Source organism: Mercenaria mercenaria, chromosome 12 (genome assembly GCF_021730395.1).
Source record: "Mercenaria mercenaria strain notata chromosome 12, MADL_Memer_1, whole genome shotgun sequence".
NCBI lineage: Eukaryota > Metazoa > Mollusca > Bivalvia > Venerida > Veneridae > Mercenaria > Mercenaria mercenaria.
Genome location: NC_069372.1, coordinates 43,674,230 through 43,693,913, shown reverse-complemented (window position 1 = coordinate 43,693,913; position 19,684 = coordinate 43,674,230). Strand labels below are relative to the sequence as shown.

Genomic DNA, 19,684 nt, shown 5'->3' with positions numbered 1-19,684 from the left:
TCGGACTTAGTTTGAAAATCCAGAAATTGCAAACACACATTTACATTTTCCCTTGCTTTATTTAAATCCATAGTCTAGTTAAGATCACTTAAGGAAACAAATGACTGATACTTTTTATATATCCAATATAAGTGATTGAAATCGAAGTCGATTTCACCTCGGGTATTTTTGCTATCACGTGGCAGGTTTTCTCCTACTTTGCCAACGGCGAGAGTAAAATCCCATTTTTCCCTATCATTTTTCAAATACACACGTTTTTTAAAATGTCTTTATATCCATTGATTAATATATCTAAGTATATTTATATCTTAAGTCGTGCTTTTATACTACATTAAATCTGTAAACAAGCATTTAGAAAATTCTCCTCATCATGCGAGAGTTTTGCTCAAACAAGTATCACTGATGGAACTTCCACGGGATAGTGGAAGGGGGCTTTTCTACAAATGTTAGATGCCGGAAATATCCTGCTGGTATTTTTTCTTCTGTTTTAAAAATTACATGGCATTAACGCCCAATTTTATATCGACATGAAAACGGTACTAGTTATTTTCAATTTACATTGTAAATGTATCTTTTCACTATTCAGATGTTTTCTTTATCGGAAAAAAAGGTTTGTCAGACATGAGCGGAAACACCTCCTGTTTCTGTCTGAGAAATATGGTTTACCTTGAGTTTGTTGTGTAACGCAGTCTATAATTGTGCAGAGCAAATTAATGGTTAAATTGTTCAAAAATAGAAAACAAGTTAGCAGATAAGATAATCAAAATCAAAATGTGACTTGATTTAAGCTCTTATCGGTAGTTATATAATTTCTTTACTCTAATTTCAATAGTATTAAAAATGAACCTTAGACTTACATTTGACTGAAATTCTAGGCCCAAGCTTGATCCAAATGCTTTTGCTTCATCCAGTGTTCCTTCATATTTAACAGTGACCGTATTACTTTTTCGTCCTGTCTGTTTTCCATGTTTTCCCTGTAAACCTGTTAAATTTCTCAAAATAAAATTTATTTTTTCTTTAGTTTATCACAGTCAATTACTATTGATAAGAATGAGGATGTAAGCTAAATTAGACTCTATCTGAAATACTACGTAGATTTCTAACGACTTACTGTATTAATTAAGGCCGTTGAATCAGAACCACTGGCCCCACGCTTCGGATGTAGAATTCTTTCACGTTAGGAAGCCATCCTTAAGGACGGTCGGCGGTTCTACACAGGTGCCCATCCATGCCTGGAATAATGCCCGGAGAGGCACCCGGGGTCTTCCTCCACCAAAAAACTGGAAATGTCGCCATATTACCTTAATAGTGTTGGTGTGACTCTAAGCCCAACAAAACTAAGTTAATATAGTTGAGAGGAACTATATCATACAAAGATTTATGAAACTTTAACGACTAAAGTCTTCAATTGTTTGTATCATTTTATTATATCACCGCAAAACTATTTTGGGCTATATATCCCTCCATTCTTAATAATTCATGTCAAGTACTTTGACAGCATTTAAGATGATTTACAATAACTTCAAACAATGATAGGAATCGATGTGAGGAAGAGTTAAGCGCACTTCTTCTGGTAGTAGGTCATGAGTCTTCTTAGACTTCAAGGTTGAATTCAAAGTGGGTATTGAGACTGTCGCTCTGTTCTGGTGTTATTTACAAATAAAAATGCTGGAATGTACACTAAAATATTATTTACGCTTTGCAATGTCTCTAGAAGGTAGCGGGACCAGCTGCTGGCCGTAAGTAGCAGCAAAACCCTCCAGCGTTGTAATGTCGGCGGCTGCTACTTGTAGTCTGACGAGCTTGGCCCACTTGGCGGTTGTAGGCGCATTTTTCTTCTGTCTTCTGTCGAAGTATGCTTTCCGGTTTCAGGTTGACCAGCTGGGGCTGAATCATGAAAAGCATGTCGGTGACAAAACGCACAACCTGGTGTCCGGCCGACAAAGTTGTTTAGGATAAAACGTGCCCCTCTCCGATCGACTTGGTAATACTAAATAAATTCGGCAGAGGAATCCTTAGGAGTTGGCTGCCTTCGAGAAATACGTTGTCGATAAGCTTGGTCAAGGACAGATCATTGCTGATAGCGGCCCCGAGACATTTCGCTCTGTCGACCTTTTCTAGAATGTAACCGTGTAGTTGGTAGTTTATGTCAAGCCTGGACCAGGGATTCGTACAGATGAAGACGCTGGTTAGCTTTTCGCTGTGTGGAAATTCACTTGCTACCTACTCTCCCACTCACAAAGTGCATTCATGTACTCATAGAGAGAATCATAGCATCAGCTAGGCCAATGATGAGGAAATACAGTAGATCATCATTGGCAAACAATTTGGTGTCTTATGTATTTGACACTTGCAGATCAGTGTTAAATACGAGCAAAAAGGAGACCCTATCACAGTCACAGGGGTACACCGGACACTATGTCAGCTTTCTCGGAATGCTTGTCCTCTAGCGCAACATTCTGGCTTATGCAGTTGCGTTAGCGTTTCATTCAGTGTAGTTTACAGTCTGAAACGGTATTTTGCTGTTGTTTGTGATTGCGATCTGGTTGGGGTATCTTGTTTAAAGCTTTTGCCAAGTCCAGCAGTATGATACCCACATGATCTCGCCCAGAGCGCAACCGGCTGACTTCAACTTGTTTTGTGGTTATATGCTGGGTTTCACATGAACAGTTCTTGTAGAAAACATGCGATGTCATTGGGTTCCGCGATGTTGCTGTGTACGATATGCTACAGGATCTTTCTGACATCAGAGGCACTGGGAGTAGTTTGAGCAAGATGTTTATCGCCTTTCTTGAAGAAAGTTACAATAAGCTCTAATCGTCAGTGTGAAATGAGGTTTGGAATATTTTCGTTAGGATGCGAAGCCGTGTGTAAAATGAAAGTAGGCATGCATTGTCTGGTCCCGATGCTTTGATTAATTTGAGGTCACTTAGCAGTTTTATTACACTTTGTGGGAATATACGAATGTAACTTATGGTGGATGGGGACGATTGCCCTTGTTTGGCATGTCTGCAGAATCTTCTCTTACTTATAAACTTACTGAAAATTGGCCGTCATGAATATTGGCATTCTATTGGCTATCGATCTGCAGGAAACTGTCTTGATGAGTAGAGAAGATACGCCACGGATTTTTGACGTATTCTTTTCACGTGAACATAAAATCGTTTTGAATTCTGGTTCAAGTCTGTTTGGACCACGTCTCGTACGTATGACGTTCACGTCAGGTAGAAGAGGACTGCATGGTGTTGATATTCAGGTAGGACATTAAGGTGAATGTAGCAATCATATCCCCAGAAATAATTATACTATTAGATTAATACTAAGCGGGCAATGGGTAGAAGCAGCGATGGAGTTGCAGGTTCATCAAAATCTGGTATGTTACGGTGGCCGGTAAAAATTTGACCTTCTTGAACTTTCGTTTGATGTTTTGATGTTAAAAAAGCGTCATACGCCAATATAGTTAAACTTCTTCAGTTTTAGAGGAGGTAGGGGAAAAGAGGGGGTTTATATTCTTATACATGTTTGTATAACTATCTTCAACTTCCCATTCTGGATAGTTACTGTAATGAGTTCAAAATAGAAGAAGTGGAAACTCCACATCGCTCAACACGACAAAAACGAAAATGTTGCGGGCTCGGTTTCAAGTTCATAGCAATGGACATCTGTAATGTCTTTCTTGAAGGCAAGATGGACCCCACATATGAGCAGATTGGGTGGTTCAATCGGTAGACATTGAATCCCAAGACAGGATTGAAAAAAAAGTTATGTCTGTATATTATCGGCGAGCCAGGTCAAGGACAGTGTTTGGGTTAATGGTATCTACAAGTACATCAATATTTCTGCGTTTTTGCGTATACTTTGGAAACTAGTGTTCAACATGCATAGAACCTTTCTCTTTTTTGAAGAATTCTGAGTTTGTGTGTTCTTAAGTGAAGACGCTGCTTCAGGATTACAGACTGTATGTAGGCTGGTATCGATCAATATTGTTTACTGATGTTGGGGACCAGACAAAGTGGCGTTGGTGGGATGGTTAGTTTCCCTTCATTCACAATCGAGTAGTTGCTGCTGATGCTACTTGCTGCTGATGCTACTGTTACTCTCATGGGCCTCATATATGACCTCTGAGTGGTGGGGCGTTCCGCAGTCTGCACAATACCATAGAGTTTAAGAATCGGCTAGTTGATCATTATGGCTTTCAACATTACAATACAAGATTTGTGTGTCCATCTATCATAAATATTGCAAGCAATTGCCTTTGTTGCTCACTGTTAAACACCAAATGTACATATGCCATATGGGTGGCTACTGGGTCCATTGTTTGGTTCAGCATAACCCATGAGTAGACTTAGCAGACTTAATCTGCGATTAAGACGAAGCTTTGTTATAGTAGTTGTAAAGTACATGGATGATTCAGAAATAAATGTCGAATATCCTATTGAACTTTGGAATACGGCTCATTATTTTTTCTTTGATACTGCTCATTCTGTCTCAACAATAACTGCATCTATAATAATTTTACAATGATAAATCAATTTGGTTTACTTAAGTGAGTGTAACTACCTACAATGATATATAGCAGTGAGAGGAAATGTTGGGCATTAAAACCATTACTCTCTATATATTTTAAAATGTTTTCCCTTTTTGTACATTTTGTTTCAATTTTTTAACATTTAAGACATAAAGGTATCCGATCCACAAATAGATAACATTTCGATGCCTGGTGATCCATGTTTTTGGCATCATCTGAAAGAGATGTGTCTTCTAAACAAGAATCAGTAAATAAGATGACCATATATAATATGCACGAATCACTAAAGTCATGTTTTTGACTGCGAAATGATAAATCTTACACTGTAATAACTGAATTTCTGAAATATCATTGAAAACTATAAAATAAAAAAAAAATTCTATAACATATTTTTATCATGTAATATATATTTTCTTTTTCAGTAGACAATGCACTTTCAGATTATTCAAAAAGTACGTGAGCTTACCTGGCATCAATATTTAATGTATTTTAATAGCATTGTTATATAAACCTTGCTTATTTGTGGATCGGATACCTTAACTTACATAAAAATATGTACTAAAAGATTCACTATTTGATCCAGTCAATCCGTAACATAATTTTTCGTAAATGTCTGCTTTATTATGCAAGCAGATATAAGTTATACATCTTTTTAACTGTCTCCAGGAGTGGTAGTATGAACTTTACGAATTATAAAAGTATCTTGAATAATGTTATTTTTTTGCAAAAATGGGCCAAATCATAACTAATGATTTTACAGATATTTTACCTGGCAATGTTGCTTTTATGCTAATTAAGATATCCAGAAAGTGTTATAACAATCCATCAACAAATAAAATTTATATTCTATACCTGTGTGTTATTCAAAAGTTGTAGAATTTGAAATTACTATTATAATCATTTCTTGATGATTAACTAAAAACCAAACAAGATATTTGCAAAACAAAAAAAAATCATTTTACCACCCTTTAGGTCTTTAGAATGATACTTAAAATAATGGTCTTGTCCTATTTTTAAAGAGAAATCAAGGGAAAACATTATTATGGAAAAGGTTGATCAAACAGAAGGTCACTAAAAAGAATAAAATGTCTTAACCAAAATATATATTTGAATAAAGGCTTAAAGCTTTGTGCGATGCCCTGTACTCCCGCATTTTATATAGTATTAATCGTGTCATAGAATTGAAATAGTCTTTAAATAATTGTATGCCCTACCATGTACAGTGGCAGAGGATTACACCCACTTTATCATACGAAAACATTTTATTAAAACTCTGTGACATTGTCTTTAGCAGACAGCAGTGCATAAAATGCAGTAAAACTTTATTGCATTGGGCGTTACCACTAGCTTTAAGCTTGGATGGTGACCATCGCTATGCAAAAAAGCATTTAATAACATTTCTTTTATCCGGGTATAAGCTTTTACTAGAACATGTATATAATTCTTTAATTCAAAATTTATGATATTTTTTTTTATATTTAAATATATCTTACCGGAAGCGGAAATTACAATGTACTAAATACGCATGTTAATTAAAAAACAAGCTATCAATAGTGCTTACCTTTGGCGCCAATGACAGTGATGCATTGGCAAAAGATCATCATAGTTATGATAACGTTTGTTGCCATATTTCTCTTGATGGAAGTATCTTATTGGAGAACCATTTATAGAACCATGTCCCAAACTATCAAAATAGGTAATAAACAGATTAGCACAAAGAGAACATGATTGTAACAAAAGAGTAAAATGATGTTTATTTATCTAAAAATAGCTTTAAGAAGTTTATATTTGAATCATTTCTTTATTATTGGTAATGAATACCCTTCTTTATTATTTGTAATGAATACACACCAAAATCACATCATAATTATTTTCGGACTATTAATAAGGAAATAATTTGACTGCAAAATTTCTATTAATGTATTTTCATGTCTTTATGTGCCGATACATGTCTCTATTAAGATTCAGTATAATCTGTAACATTTTTATTTACTTATTTTTTTCTTGTAAGAAACACACTTCAAATTCACCATTTAAACATAGGATATACCTATATACCTTCAAATAAATGTCTTTGTGACGGTCTTTGCATGCCTCTGTGTATGATACATGTCTCTGTTTAGATTCAGCATAATTTGTAACAATTTTATATATTTATTTTTATTAATTTTTAAATTAATATTCCCTAAATCACTGTTTAAACATAAATATACATGTCTTCCTCCAAGTATATGTCTTTGTATCTGTCTTTGCATATATTTGTGTGTCTTTGCAATTCTTTGTCGAAGTCTAGTCCAATTATAACCTTTGATAAAGTTTTATTTTAATGATTTTATTTATTGTTGATAATAAATACACAATACAATTACAACCGAGAATCATTTTCGGAATTTCACAGTAAAGTTTTTGTTATTACTTATTTTATGCTTCTCTGTACGATACATGTCCCTGTTAAGATTCAGCATAATTTGTAACCATATATTTATTTTTATTGTCTTTAAAATATATATTCCCTAAATCACCGTTTAAACATAAATGTACCCGTCTACCTTCAAATATATGACGTTGTGTCTGTCTTTGCATGTCTTTGTGTGTCTTTGTATGTCCTTGTCGAAGTCTAGTCCACTTTTAGTGGTTTTGAAAAGTTTGATATTAAATATTTATCACTTTTTATTTTGTTTTGGGTTTAACGCCGTTTTTCAACAGTATTTCAGTCATGTAACGACGGGCAGTTAACCTAACCGGTGTTCCTGGATTCTGTACCAGTACAAACCTGTTCTCCGCAAGTAACTGCCAACTTCCCCACATGAATCGGAGGTTGTGGACTAATGATTTCAGACACAATGTCGTTTATCAAATAGTCACAGACAACACACGCCCCGCCCGAGGATCGAACTCACGACCCCGCGATCCGTAGACCAACGCTCTACCTACTGAGCTAAGCGGGCGGGCTATTTATCACTTATAATTATTGATAATAAATACACTCCGGGATCACATCATATACTTATATTTGGACGATAAATAAGAAAATTATTTGTTAACTTAAAATTATTGTATTTTTATGTCTTTGTGTGTCGATACTCGTCTTGTCTCTCAGCACAACTTTTCACAATTTTCATTATTTTTTAAATCTTTTTTTTTAATAAAAATACTTTAAAATCACAATTTAAACTAATATACCAATAAATGTTTAAATATTTGTCTTTGTGTCTGTCTTTGCATGTCTTTGTGTGTCTTTGCATGCCTTAGCAGTGTTTCGTAAGACCCATAATACTTAGAGAAAATGAAAGGACCTCGGACATTTTCCTATTCAGATTGCCTATCAAATTAAGTAAAAACTGACCTAGGGCCAGACTTCTGAAACAGCATAATAAAGAAAGTTAAAGACCATTTCTTGATATATCGAATGAATTTTACAAGTTTGTTAACATTAAGGATGATTTTGTAGACATTTCTCATTCTTATTTCTATTGAAATATGAACACTAATCATTTTTAGTTTTTAAACATCTTCCCCATCAGTGACGCAACAAAATATTTCACATGCCTTTGTAAATAATTATTATATACGTATGTTGCAAAAATGGTACTTGGTCACAGGGGGGAAAATGTTAAAAATTGAAAGAATTACATACAAGGTGTCAGCAAATGAATTTTACATAAAATATTTTGACACTTATTGCTTGTGTTTCATAAATCTTACATATCTACAGCCTTATTCATTTTTGTAAATACCCTGAAATCCCGAAAATAAGCCGCTTTTGAAAATAAGCCGGTCTCGAAAATAAGCCACAATTTCACTACAGGCAAAAAAGGCCCATAAATTAGCCGCTCTCAAAAATAAGCCGTCCACTTTTTTTTTGGTATTAGAAATAGTATCAATGATCTTGTTAAGACGTATAAATTGATAACACAATGCGGTGTTTATCACATATTGTGTAAGTCATTCATACCCGTTGGGCGATTAAATCATAGGTGTATATGTTTGTTAGCATTGGATTATTTTCATTAAGAAATTGTAACAAAACAGGCATGTCAGAAGTATAAGTATTTACCGACGTCGATAATTTTACTAAAAGCAAAAAATATAACATTCGTATCTGCAGTATTTTGGTACTTGAACATACACCGTTTTTTAAACCGTTACCGGATATAATGTACTTAAAAGTTCGCCGGACTCAAAAATAAGCCGGTCTCGTTAATAAGCCACCAAATCCTTACGAAAATGTAAAATAAGCCGCGGCTTATTTTCGAGATTTCAGGGTATTTCAAGCATAAAAAAACACTATAATAAATAAATAGTGGACATAGAAAGTCAAGCTTGGAAGCAGACTGATCCTGATAAGTATATCTTATGATTTTTTAAATCAGGTCTGCTGCCTCTCAACAGTCTAAGTCCGTCGATTGAGTGTCATCAAGATTGAGACAACTGCGTCTGTCGCAAGTCATGAAACAAGCAAGTTGCTTAAACATATACAACCAGATGTATGTATCTTCAACTTAAACATGACAAAGAGATATAGACAAACATCTATGAGAATAGTGCCACTGTGGTGCAAATGCCTTTTTACCTTTGTAGGATACAATTATGGCATACCTAGAATGCATTTTAAGAACAACGTTTGCTTTAATTCAAACCTAAGAAGCACTGGATCCAGCATCTTCAACTACACTAGACACCGACTCCTGAACTGACCCGGGTGCCTTGAGAACTAACACTGACGCCCCCAGAACTAACGCCGACTGAAATAGTAGTAACGACCCCCAAGGAATATCGACATAAATGTTGATACCAGCTAGTGAAGTTCTAGTGAAGTTCTGTTCCATTAATATATTGGACCAGTCGGTATTTTATTACAACTTTGTATTATTATTATGTTGTTTTTTTTTGCATTAAAGTAACAGAAATCACATTTAAATGTTTGCTAGGCATTAAAAGATATAGGCTAAATGTGCACGCTATTTTTAAGCATAACAGGACTGTGCCTACGGATAATTTCGGAAACTGAAAAACCAAACACACTAAAAATGCAATATTAAGAGACCTTGAAAAGAGCAAACGATGCATCTAGAACGAGCCCAAATGTGTCATAAAACTCAGGCACTCCTGAACCCACAGTGGCCTAGGCAGTCCCCTACACCCCTCCGCTATAACTGAAAAAGGCCAGCTACGCCAATGTATGTAAAACACTGCATGTATTCAATATATAACCCTCCCTAAAATACCCGGTCAGTATTGTACATGTGTACCGCATGTGTCAATACAGTATAGCAATAGATGTATAGAAAACAAACAATAGACTATGATCAATACATCAGTTATCATGGGCACTCGGGTGGAAAGAACTTAAGTACAGTTGTGTGGCCAAAAGTTTTGTTCCACTTTTATTTTTTGCTTTTCAGTTATTTTTAAAGATGTTTATAAAACTCTGTTAATTTGCATAGTAAAAAATGTATTTTGTTTTAAAGGTCCATTACTAAGGGAAAGTGAGTTGGCATTTTTTTTTCATAGCCAGTGCATAGACTTCTGCAAGACACTAAATAATGAAGATTGGCAGGTCAAAATTTACAGAAGGTCTTTGGAACTCAAAGAAATGTATGTGTATTATGTTGAAATTTCAATGAATCGACAGAATGACCCCCCAGGTCTTTTTAACTTTCTTCATACTTCATAGAAAAATAATTGTACATATACTGCGATTTATTTCGAATTTCTACATACCAACTTTCATTTTCCAATAAAATGAAATAGTTTCTGTGCTTTTTAAAAGAAATTAAAATGTTCACTTTCCTTAGTATTGGACCTTTAAAACACTTTATAATAGACACACCTTAAATGCATATGCTTATTTCACTAAAAATATACATTTTACTTTAAAAAAAAAATGTGACCCTCAGTCACAAAACTGCTCAAAGGACTTCGGACACTATCATATGCTTCTAGCCTACATTTTAAATGCAAATTTCTCATTAAGTATTTGAACAATACCCAAATCGTTTCGAGTCAATGATAAACCAATGTATTAGTTAATTTATTACAGCAGAAACTGATTTGTATCTGTTCCTATCAAGATGATTTTCTTATTTTATGTGGGCCAGGGTATATTTTCTTGAAAAAATAAAATGTTTAATTTCCGTAAAAATATAATGTCATCACTTTACGGAAGTTTTAAATATATGAATTCCAGTCGAAAAAAGTGATAAAATCTGTTTATTTAAGAAAAAAATAACATTTTAAGATTAAAATCCTATAAATAAATAAAAAAGAGAACGATATTTTTGCAAACAACCTGTACTTGATTTATCTATATACTGTCCGTAATGTAAAGTTATTGATGCATTACATGTGTGAATAGGTATACATGTATAAGTGACCGGTCAGTTTTATTGCAGTGGTTCAGGTAGTTATTTAAGTACATGTACATGTCTGAATAGCTCTGTTGTAAGTGATGGCAGATATTTATGTGCTGTATAACATTAATAATAAGAAAGGCAGTAATCTTATCAAGGCCGTAGGGTGGGTTCTTGCTTGGGATAAGTACCAGTGGCACAGATAATATTTGAGCCGCGCCATGAGAAACCAACATAGTGCAATTGCGACCAGCATGTATCCAGATCAGCCTGCGCATCTGCGCAGTCTAGTCAGGATCCATGCTGTTCACTAACGGTTTGCCTAATTCCAATAGGCTTTGAAAGCGAACAGCATGTATCCACACTAGACTGCGCACATGCACAGGCTGGTCTGGATCCATGCTGGTCGCAAAGCCACTATGTTGTTTTTCTCATGGCACGGCTCATTTCGCTTAAACATGTAATAAAAATGTATCCGAAATGACAGTTCTTTCTGAGGCTTGCCTAAGCAAGCTGGATCGGAAAAAGTTAAATCGGGATAAGTCTGACAACAACCCATCTATAGATAATGTTGTCTGTTCAGGGCTGAAGTTGTGGGCAAAACATATTCGAAATGTGTCATCTGTAGGGCTAAAGTAGAAGCAGGTCTCTGCATAAAAATTCCACCTGAAACTCGGCTGGACCGTTTAGTTCGTTTTTGCATCTAGCCGTATTTGTATATGCCATCTGCATGGAAAGCGACTTGACACATCACTTTCGTGGCATCACACTGTGTGTAAAACCGTCACCGATATGACCTGCCAAGAAGCTAATGTTCTTGACCTATGCATTACAGGCATATCAATGCCAAGCGTTATTCCTGTTGGATAGACCATAGTCAGGATCAGATTAACTGCTGTGCACATATTGCCTCTTTTTTGTTGTGTTTAGGCCTAGTCCGCTTCAATTCAGTTTTCAGAGTAGGAAGAACATGAAGTAATGAATGCGTGTAACATTTAGTATGTGTCTAAAAGAAATAAATATAAATGCACAGAAGAAGATTAAGAAATAAAGAAATGAAAAATATATAAAAAATACAAAAAATAATAACAACAAAATGGAAAACAAATTACATCATCGCTAGTGGCGTGCGTGTTGCGAGGAGGGCATGCAGAAGATTACCTGGTTTGTTGCTAGTATTTTACAGCACACATTTGCCAATCTACTGCAACAAACAACCAGGATAAGCCAATGAAAATTTAACCCAACGAATAATAATGAATTCACAGTATTTGCTTCTCTCACTACTACACATGTATAACATGCCTATATGTGCCCTTTCAAACATTTGTATAGTATTTGAGTTACAAACAGAAGTAAAAATATGTGACTATCAAATTATTAAAAATGAATATAAAAAGTATTGGTTATTTTACATTTGGGAACACCCTGTAGTTATATTTTTTGTTTAAAAGTACTGCTCCACCCCCTTGCATCAACACAATAGTCACAGATAATGTGTATAATTAATATCTACATATGCTGGCCAAATATGGTTTTGATGCACGGGGGGGGGGGGGGGGGGGGGGGGGGGACAATGTTATTTAAAGTAAAATAGCTTTTATATGTATATAACAGGGTACATAATTATATTTAGAGCAAAAATTACCATTTTATGAAACAAAAATTGAAAAATTTGACTTTAAGAAATAATCTCAAATATGTATTTTGATGGTATATGTAATTAAATACTTATTTCTCAGAGGTTTATTTTTCACTCTTGGAGTAGGCAAATTCATATAGAAAGTGTCCGAAGTCCTTTCAAGACAACGAATATGAAATAAAATTATTTTTTGTGACATTTTGATAGGTATATAACTTATTTATGCGTATTTGAAGTCATTATATAAAATTATCAGTTACTGAAATCTTGAAAAGGCATTGAAATTTGGGCAAAATCCCTAGCATCATGTCCGATGTCCTTTCGTCATACGATATTCTACATATGAAAGTGTAACTAAATACTCTTTTAAATGCAGGTATATACACGCAAATGTACGCATGCGTAGCAGTTAGCAGTCCCCATTAAAAGAAATGATCTACAATTAGAATGTGTCTGTAGGACACAGGGTGTGCCCCCACTGGTACATTTGTCACAAATAAGGGGCAATAATTCAAATGTTTGCAGTCTTAAGGGTGTATAGCCTCAATTAACATTTTATGAAAAGGATTTATTATTCTAGGCCATATATTTTTTGAGCTATGAGCATCACAAACAAAAATTCCACTATTTTGGCTATTTCAAGGGCCATAGCTCTGTAATAAGCGCTGAGATTCTCAGGAAGAATGCCAAGTGTTCAAGGTCACATCATGATAAAGACGCAAGCAAGGTTTCATGAATTTACATCAAGTATTTTTTTAGCTAGGCACATAATTAGGCGAAAATGTGCATTTTTACTATTTCAGGGGCCATAACTTTTAAAATAGGGGATGGAGGCAGCCAAAAAAATAAGAGGTGTGTAAGTGTATATCATGATAAAGACTTTTGACAGTTTTCATCCATTTATATTATATACTTTTTGAGCTAGGTGAGTCACAAGGTGAAAATGTCCATTTTAACTATTTCAGGGGCCATAACTCTGAAGATGGGGTTTGGGGTGGGGGTTTGGGGTCGGGGGTCGGAGGCAGATAAAAAATAGGAGGTGCCCAAGTTCATATCATGATACAGACTCATGCAAGGTTTTATCAATTTATATGTAATACTTTTTGAGTTAGGCGTGTCACAAGGTGAAAATGTGCATTTTTGACTAAGGGGCCATAACTGTAAAAATAGGGAGCGGACCCAGATGAAAATCAAAGGCCTGAATGGCCTGAGTCGGCTAATGATTGATGTACTGACAGTATAGTCTACCAGTTTCAGTTTGTTTTTAGTTTTTGTCTTAAAATTTCATAACACAGCTCGATATTTACCCAAAATATTATATCCGGATACGATTACACTTTTCTCCAGTTTGAACAATATATTTTACAAATTGTGATGATACGGAGACATTTAGCAGCAATTGGCAGTATCTGACATTGAAGTTTACGGTTAAATTACCTCTTATTTAAATCTTTTCATAAAAAAGTTATTTCGTTTCGTGAAAGCAGCCAAACATAGACGATCTACTTTCGATTTCAAAAACTACAAGAAAATACAATTTAATGTTTCGCCGATTTGTTTATTTCTCGAAAAATAAGAATTAAAATCATTTTTAATATCAGTAGTAACTAAACAAACCAGTAAGAGCTTCTTCTTCCGATAATTTATCCGTTTACTGACTGCAAAATTCAACCCACGCAAAGTTTATAGAAATCATACGATGCGTGTTTACGTTCAATGTGGGAGAATTAAGGCTGATCGGCTATGTTACCTAACGCATCCAGACGATTCAGATTTTGTTTTTAAAAAAGCATTGTGTGCGTTTCTGTAATTTTATATACGTTTTTATACGCTTAGAAATTATTAGACATGCGTATTTGCATTATTTCTATACGTAATTTACGCTAATACGCATCTTATCTGGAGCCCTGTGGAACTATTTTTTGTCTTTCGCTGGATGTTACCCAAGCTTTGTAAGCCTGCGCAATTCTTAAAATGCACATTTATGCTTAATGAGTTACATTCGAAAATTGCACAATTACAAGTCATAAATATGACAGATTACATCGTATATTGGTCAAAGCAAAGGGAATTGACACAACTTAACTTCATTCATGCAGTGAACTGATTGAAGTTTGAGAAATCTAATGGAACTACATCCATTCACTGTGTTATTTGGTCCATTTAGAGAATCGTTGGATAGCAAGGACTCGTCAAAAGGCTTTCAGCCTTTAGCCGACTCAAATAGGGGGTGCGAAAGTTCATATCATGATAAAGACTTATGCAAGGTTTAATAAATTTATATTAAATACTTTATGAGCTAGGCGCGTCACAAGGTGAAAATGTGTGTTTTTGACTATTTCAGGGGCCATAACTCTGGAAATAGGGGGTGGAGCCAGATGAAAATTGAAGGTGCACAAGTTCATATCATAGATAAGACTCATGCAAGGTTTCATGAATCTGTACGAAAAACTTTTTGAGCTAGGTGCGTCACGAACTTCGAACGGACGGACGCACGGATGCACGGACAACACCAAATCCATATGCCCCCACCACTCATGGGGAGGGGGGGGCACAAAAATCCATTATAATTGATTATTATAATAAATTATAAAAGTCCATTATATATAAAAGCAGGTTCGCGAAAGTGTTGGACAGACTGCCCAACATTCGGTCAGACAAACTTACAATTTTTGTCTGACCGAGAAAAATACCGAAAAATGGGTAACTGACGAAAACAAAACTGTTTTAATTTGATACATATATTTGTATCAGCCCATGCAGATTTTTCTAAAAATGAATTTAACTGCTGAAGTTGAAGAACAGAAACATTTTAAAGAACTATTTCATTGTTAGTATTTCTGTTTATAAGAAGATAATGGTGGTAGGAAGTTTAACTCCTCAGGTTTAGGCTGAAAGACATTTCATATATTAAGAAAATAATTCAGGAACTGTCAGAATTAAAAATAAAACACTTCAATGATATCAATGTGGTTTAATCGGAAAAAGATCCAACATCTAACATCAATGTTAAGAATTTAAATATGTATGACATTTTCCTTCATTTTGAGAATATTTGGTACGAAAAGATTTTTTATGTTAAATAATGTTGACCGATTAAACACTATTAGTAGTTGAGATATTACTTTACATTTATCAACATCTGTTTGGCTTCAGATATGTAAATACGTGAATTTGTTAAATATAATTCAACCATTTGGGACGAATTTGATTGTTTATCAACGACACTATAATCGCCAATTTCCCACGGAAGATTATAGTCGAAAAAGTTTCCGGAATTTTCGCAAACTCAGCTACCTTTTGTCTTTGACTTTTCTTTGATATTTTGACCTCTAACAATAGTTTGGGTCTCCTGAAAAAATAACTGGCCGTTTCCTCTTACATATCTCAAACAATAAACTCTTGGGACGATTTCAAAGTTGGCCCGGTCCTCTCCTTTGGGTTTAACAAAATTTCTGGAATTCATTGTTTATCGCTGGTAAGTATTCATTAGTCTTTAATAGTGTTTTTCTATATAAAACCTTATATAATAAGCGTTTCGAAAATCTCCCACTGGAGGTTTCCTCCCACATGGGGCACTGGCGAATTCCCGCGGGTAGTTCACCTGCGGTAGATTTTCTCCTGTTTTAAAAATGGGACCCCCCACATTTGTAATGCGGGTTCACATTTAGAATCTATTCTCGGTAGTTTACGCAACAAGTTTTAAACACAACTGACTTTCAAATAATAATAATTATTATAATAATAATAACAAATAAATAAAAGAACTTAATCTAAATGCTTAACGTTATTTATACTTTTTCGAGAAAGTAAATCTCACCTCAATTAAATGTATGTTAGCTATCTTTTATGAGAGGTGATATATATATATATATATATATATATATATATATATATATATATATATATATATATTTTACGCACTCTGAAAACGCCATTTTTTGCTTAACATTGAATTCCATGTGTCAGTTCTACATTTCAGTTTGTTGTTCCTTTTTTGCTGAAAACTTGTTCCAGCAAACACTTGTTCAGCCGCATGGTTACATTTAACTGAATTTAGTAATTTTTTACAAGCAGTCAACTCTTAATTTTCAGTCTACTTTACAAATTTGATTTCTGTTTCATTCAAGCCTACGGTATTCTTTTTTTAAAAAATATAACTTAAAGGGCCCCTTGGATGGTATTGAAATGTGTTCTGTTTTATATCTATATGGTATTTGAATTATACCTGACCATTTTTTTCCGAAGTTTTCCGACGTTTTACCTGCGTACGTGATATATGAAAACTGTATATACCACACCTTTACGGAAAGTCCCGAGCGAATTTCCGGAAAAGACCGACCTTGGTTTTCCGGGTGTGACGTCACACGCAGTACAGCTGATATATTTTCAACATGGCCGCTACTAGTGAAAGTGAAACAGAATTCTCTGAAAACGAACTTTATTGTTCTTCACACTCAGTGACAGATGTTTCGGAGAGCGATAGTGAGAATGGTGATCTTGAGGCTCTTCCTTACCAGTTTGAGCCAGTGATACCACACAGAAGGGGAGAGCAAAGGCAAAATGAACCGCACGATCCAGAACCCGGCGACGAACGACTGTTGAACACGAACTGGTATGTTTATAATTACAGTTACGCCATTTTGTACGAAAATTAACAACGGCATATTATTTTCATATAAATTATGCAGCTATCTAACGATTATACATATATTTTCGAATTACGTTAGCGTTACAGATGAAGGAAAAATAGACCCCTCGTTACAAAAAGAAAGGCCGAAAGGGTTTTAAAACCGAGTGCATTTTTTAGCTAATGTTATTATGTTTTGCAACCTGACTATAAATAAAAATTTGTATATTTGTAGTCGTGTAAAAGTTCTTGGTGATTAATATTATTTGATCCATTCTGAATTCGTGCCACATTTATTTTTTACTTCTTATATTCCTTTGTAGGTGTTCGTGCAATCATTGCAGAAGAATGCCAACAGTAATGGAGTGTAGGTGTTGCCAGGAGATTGAAACAATTACCAGGAAGATTGACGACTTCAATTTGGAAAAGGAGTCAGATGTGGGCTGTATTACTGAGCATCCTGGTTTCAGGCCTGTTTGTCTGGACGAGTTTGTTTTGGAGACAGCGTACTATCAATACAGACAGCAGTATGGTGAACCAGATGCTAGAAGTATCAATGAGTAAGTACATTTTTAAGTTTACGCAGAATACATCTTTATGTGAGCCGTGCCATGAGAAAACCAACATAGTAGGGTTGCGACAAGTATGGATCTAGACCAGCCTGAGCACCCATGCAGTCTGGTCAGGATCCATGCTGTTCACAAATGCTTTCTCTAATTGCAAGACTTTGAAAGTGAACAGCCTGGATTCTGACCAGACTGTGCGGATGTGCAGACTGGTCTGGATCCATGCAGGTCGCAAACCCTGTATGTTGGTTTTCTCATGGTGCGGCTCAATTATATTCAGAGATCTGTCAAAGTGGTACGCGAACCAGAGGCACTGACACTATGTGTGGTATACACCTTGAAACGTGAATCTGTACAAAACGATAGTTTTTACATATTTTGTTACAATGATAAACAATGGTGTATCAAGACTGGGACTGCAGAAGATTCTTCAAATATTATTTTATCAGCCGCTTGCACATTGTCTTATGAAAGTGTTAAGTTAGAAACCTTGACACCTTAAGTTAGGTATATGTTTGCATAACCCAAAATCACACTGAAATCACTATATTGTGAGATATATACCTTTCTATCCTCAATCTTCTGTTATCCGGCTTCAGAACCAATCTGAGCTCTTTGGTCTTATCAATAAAGATGCTTTTACATTCGTTAAATTTGGCATATCTTATGTTTCATGTATACTTTCTTTTTCAGGAGGAATAGGTATGTTGCATACAGGCAGCTGGCAAGGTGGTGCTGGGGATTCCTAGGCAAGGAAGTAAGAGTTGTTTTGCCATCATGTGCAGTAAATGTTATCAGAGACACTTACCCATCTGATGTGTACAAGGGATTTTTGGAGGCGTAATTGGTAGTTTTCGTGAAGGACTTTAATTGTATAAATCGCTTTAGTTATCATAATGTTTAAAATGTACATATTATATATAGATACCAGCATTTCATTAGCTAGTTTTTCAATTTTAATAAATTATAAAAGCTTGTATTTCTTGTGTATTTCATTTTTAGTGAGAAATTTAGGTTTCAATAAATTTATGCACCATGCAGTTACTCACATCTTATTCTCATTAGTACCTTTTTCAAATGAAAAATGTTCTTCTTGATGATACAGACGAAGAATCTCTGTTACAAATTATCACAAGTCGGTGTGTCTCAACTTGTTTTAACCTTATGCTTGAAATAGTTTATCAACCCTTATCCTGCTAAATTTCTGTAATGAACTTGTCCATTTACAAGTTAGATATTACCATTTACAGTCAAGCAGGGTATTTACAATAAATAATGCCTGAATAGCGAATGTTGCAGATCATGATCAGACTGCACGGATGTGATCTATAGTGCATTTTATTTGACCTAGTGGGACGGGGTTTGGCAAAGGTACACTACATAATTGTGCATGGTATGTAGTACATGTAACCAAAGCCGTGTTGAATTTTTATCGTTGGTTATCGAAGATTACGGAATTAACCAATTCTATTGCTCTTTGCTAATTACAATTATTTGCATAAGTTATTAAAGACCTGCTCCAGTCCTCCCTTTTAACCTTAAAATGTATATGAAAAAGCATGAAAATCTCGACTATGAACAGTGACGACTGTCAAAATAGTTTATTTTTTATATAAAATTCTATATAAAATACCTGTGGTTTTGCGTGCTAAAGTGTGGCGCATGGCTGTTAACTGTTGCCTATTGTAACCTTAGGTTGCATATACTCAATAGAATTTGAACAGCTGCGAAGGGCTTTAACTCCGCCCCGTCAGGTTGTATAAAATGCACTATACACTGGTCACATTTCAGTATACATTTAGAAATGAGAAAATAGTTGTTACGGTAACCAATACAATGCCACTTTAGTTCTTAATGAGAATTATTCCTGAATCTGCTTCCTTTTATAACTGATGAGACCAGTCTTAACCACCTCCTTCCATATTTCAGCTCACTGCACCTTTACCACTTTATAGGTTATCCATT

At 35.0% G+C, this 19,684-nt stretch overlaps 2 protein-coding genes across 3 annotated transcripts in view; one reads left to right on the top strand and one right to left on the bottom strand.

Moving 5' to 3' along the window:
* LOC123533308 (neuroendocrine convertase 2-like) overlaps window positions 1–19,684 on the bottom strand; it is a 67,788-nt gene that overhangs the window by 35,095 nt on the left and 13,009 nt on the right. For both annotated transcript variants that reach the window (XM_053519903.1, XM_053519902.1), the window contains exons 2-3: window positions 6,090–6,212; window positions 858–982 (exon numbers count right to left, since the gene is read on the bottom strand). In XM_053519903.1, the coding sequence (XP_053375878.1) occupies window positions 858–982; window positions 6,090–6,156 (192 nt within the window). In that variant the 5' untranslated portion in view covers window positions 6,157–6,212. The remainder of the gene's footprint in view (window positions 1–857; window positions 983–6,089; window positions 6,213–19,684) is intronic.
* On the top strand, window positions 16,533–19,414 carry LOC123530220 (P2X purinoceptor 7-like). Its single transcript, XM_053519905.1, has 3 exons — window positions 16,533–17,138; window positions 17,477–17,713; window positions 18,413–19,414. The coding sequence occupies exons 1-3, from the start codon at window positions 16,918–16,920 to the stop codon at window positions 18,561–18,563; spliced, it is 609 nt and encodes a 202-aa protein (XP_053375880.1). The 5' UTR covers window positions 16,533–16,917; the 3' UTR covers window positions 18,564–19,414.

Bases quoted from the DNA above. Each gene is read 5' to 3' on its own strand.
- LOC123530220 (XM_053519905.1), top strand. From the start codon at position 16,918: ATGGCCGCTACTAGTGAAAGTGAAACAGAATTCTCTGAAAACGAACTT. The intron at 17,139-17,476 runs GTATGTTTATAA...ATTCCTTTGTAG, and splicing joins CGACTGTTGAACACGAACTG to GTGTTCGTGCAATCATTGCA. The intron at 17,714-18,412 runs GTAAGTACATTT...TTTCTTTTTCAG, and splicing joins GATGCTAGAAGTATCAATGA to GAGGAATAGGTATGTTGCAT.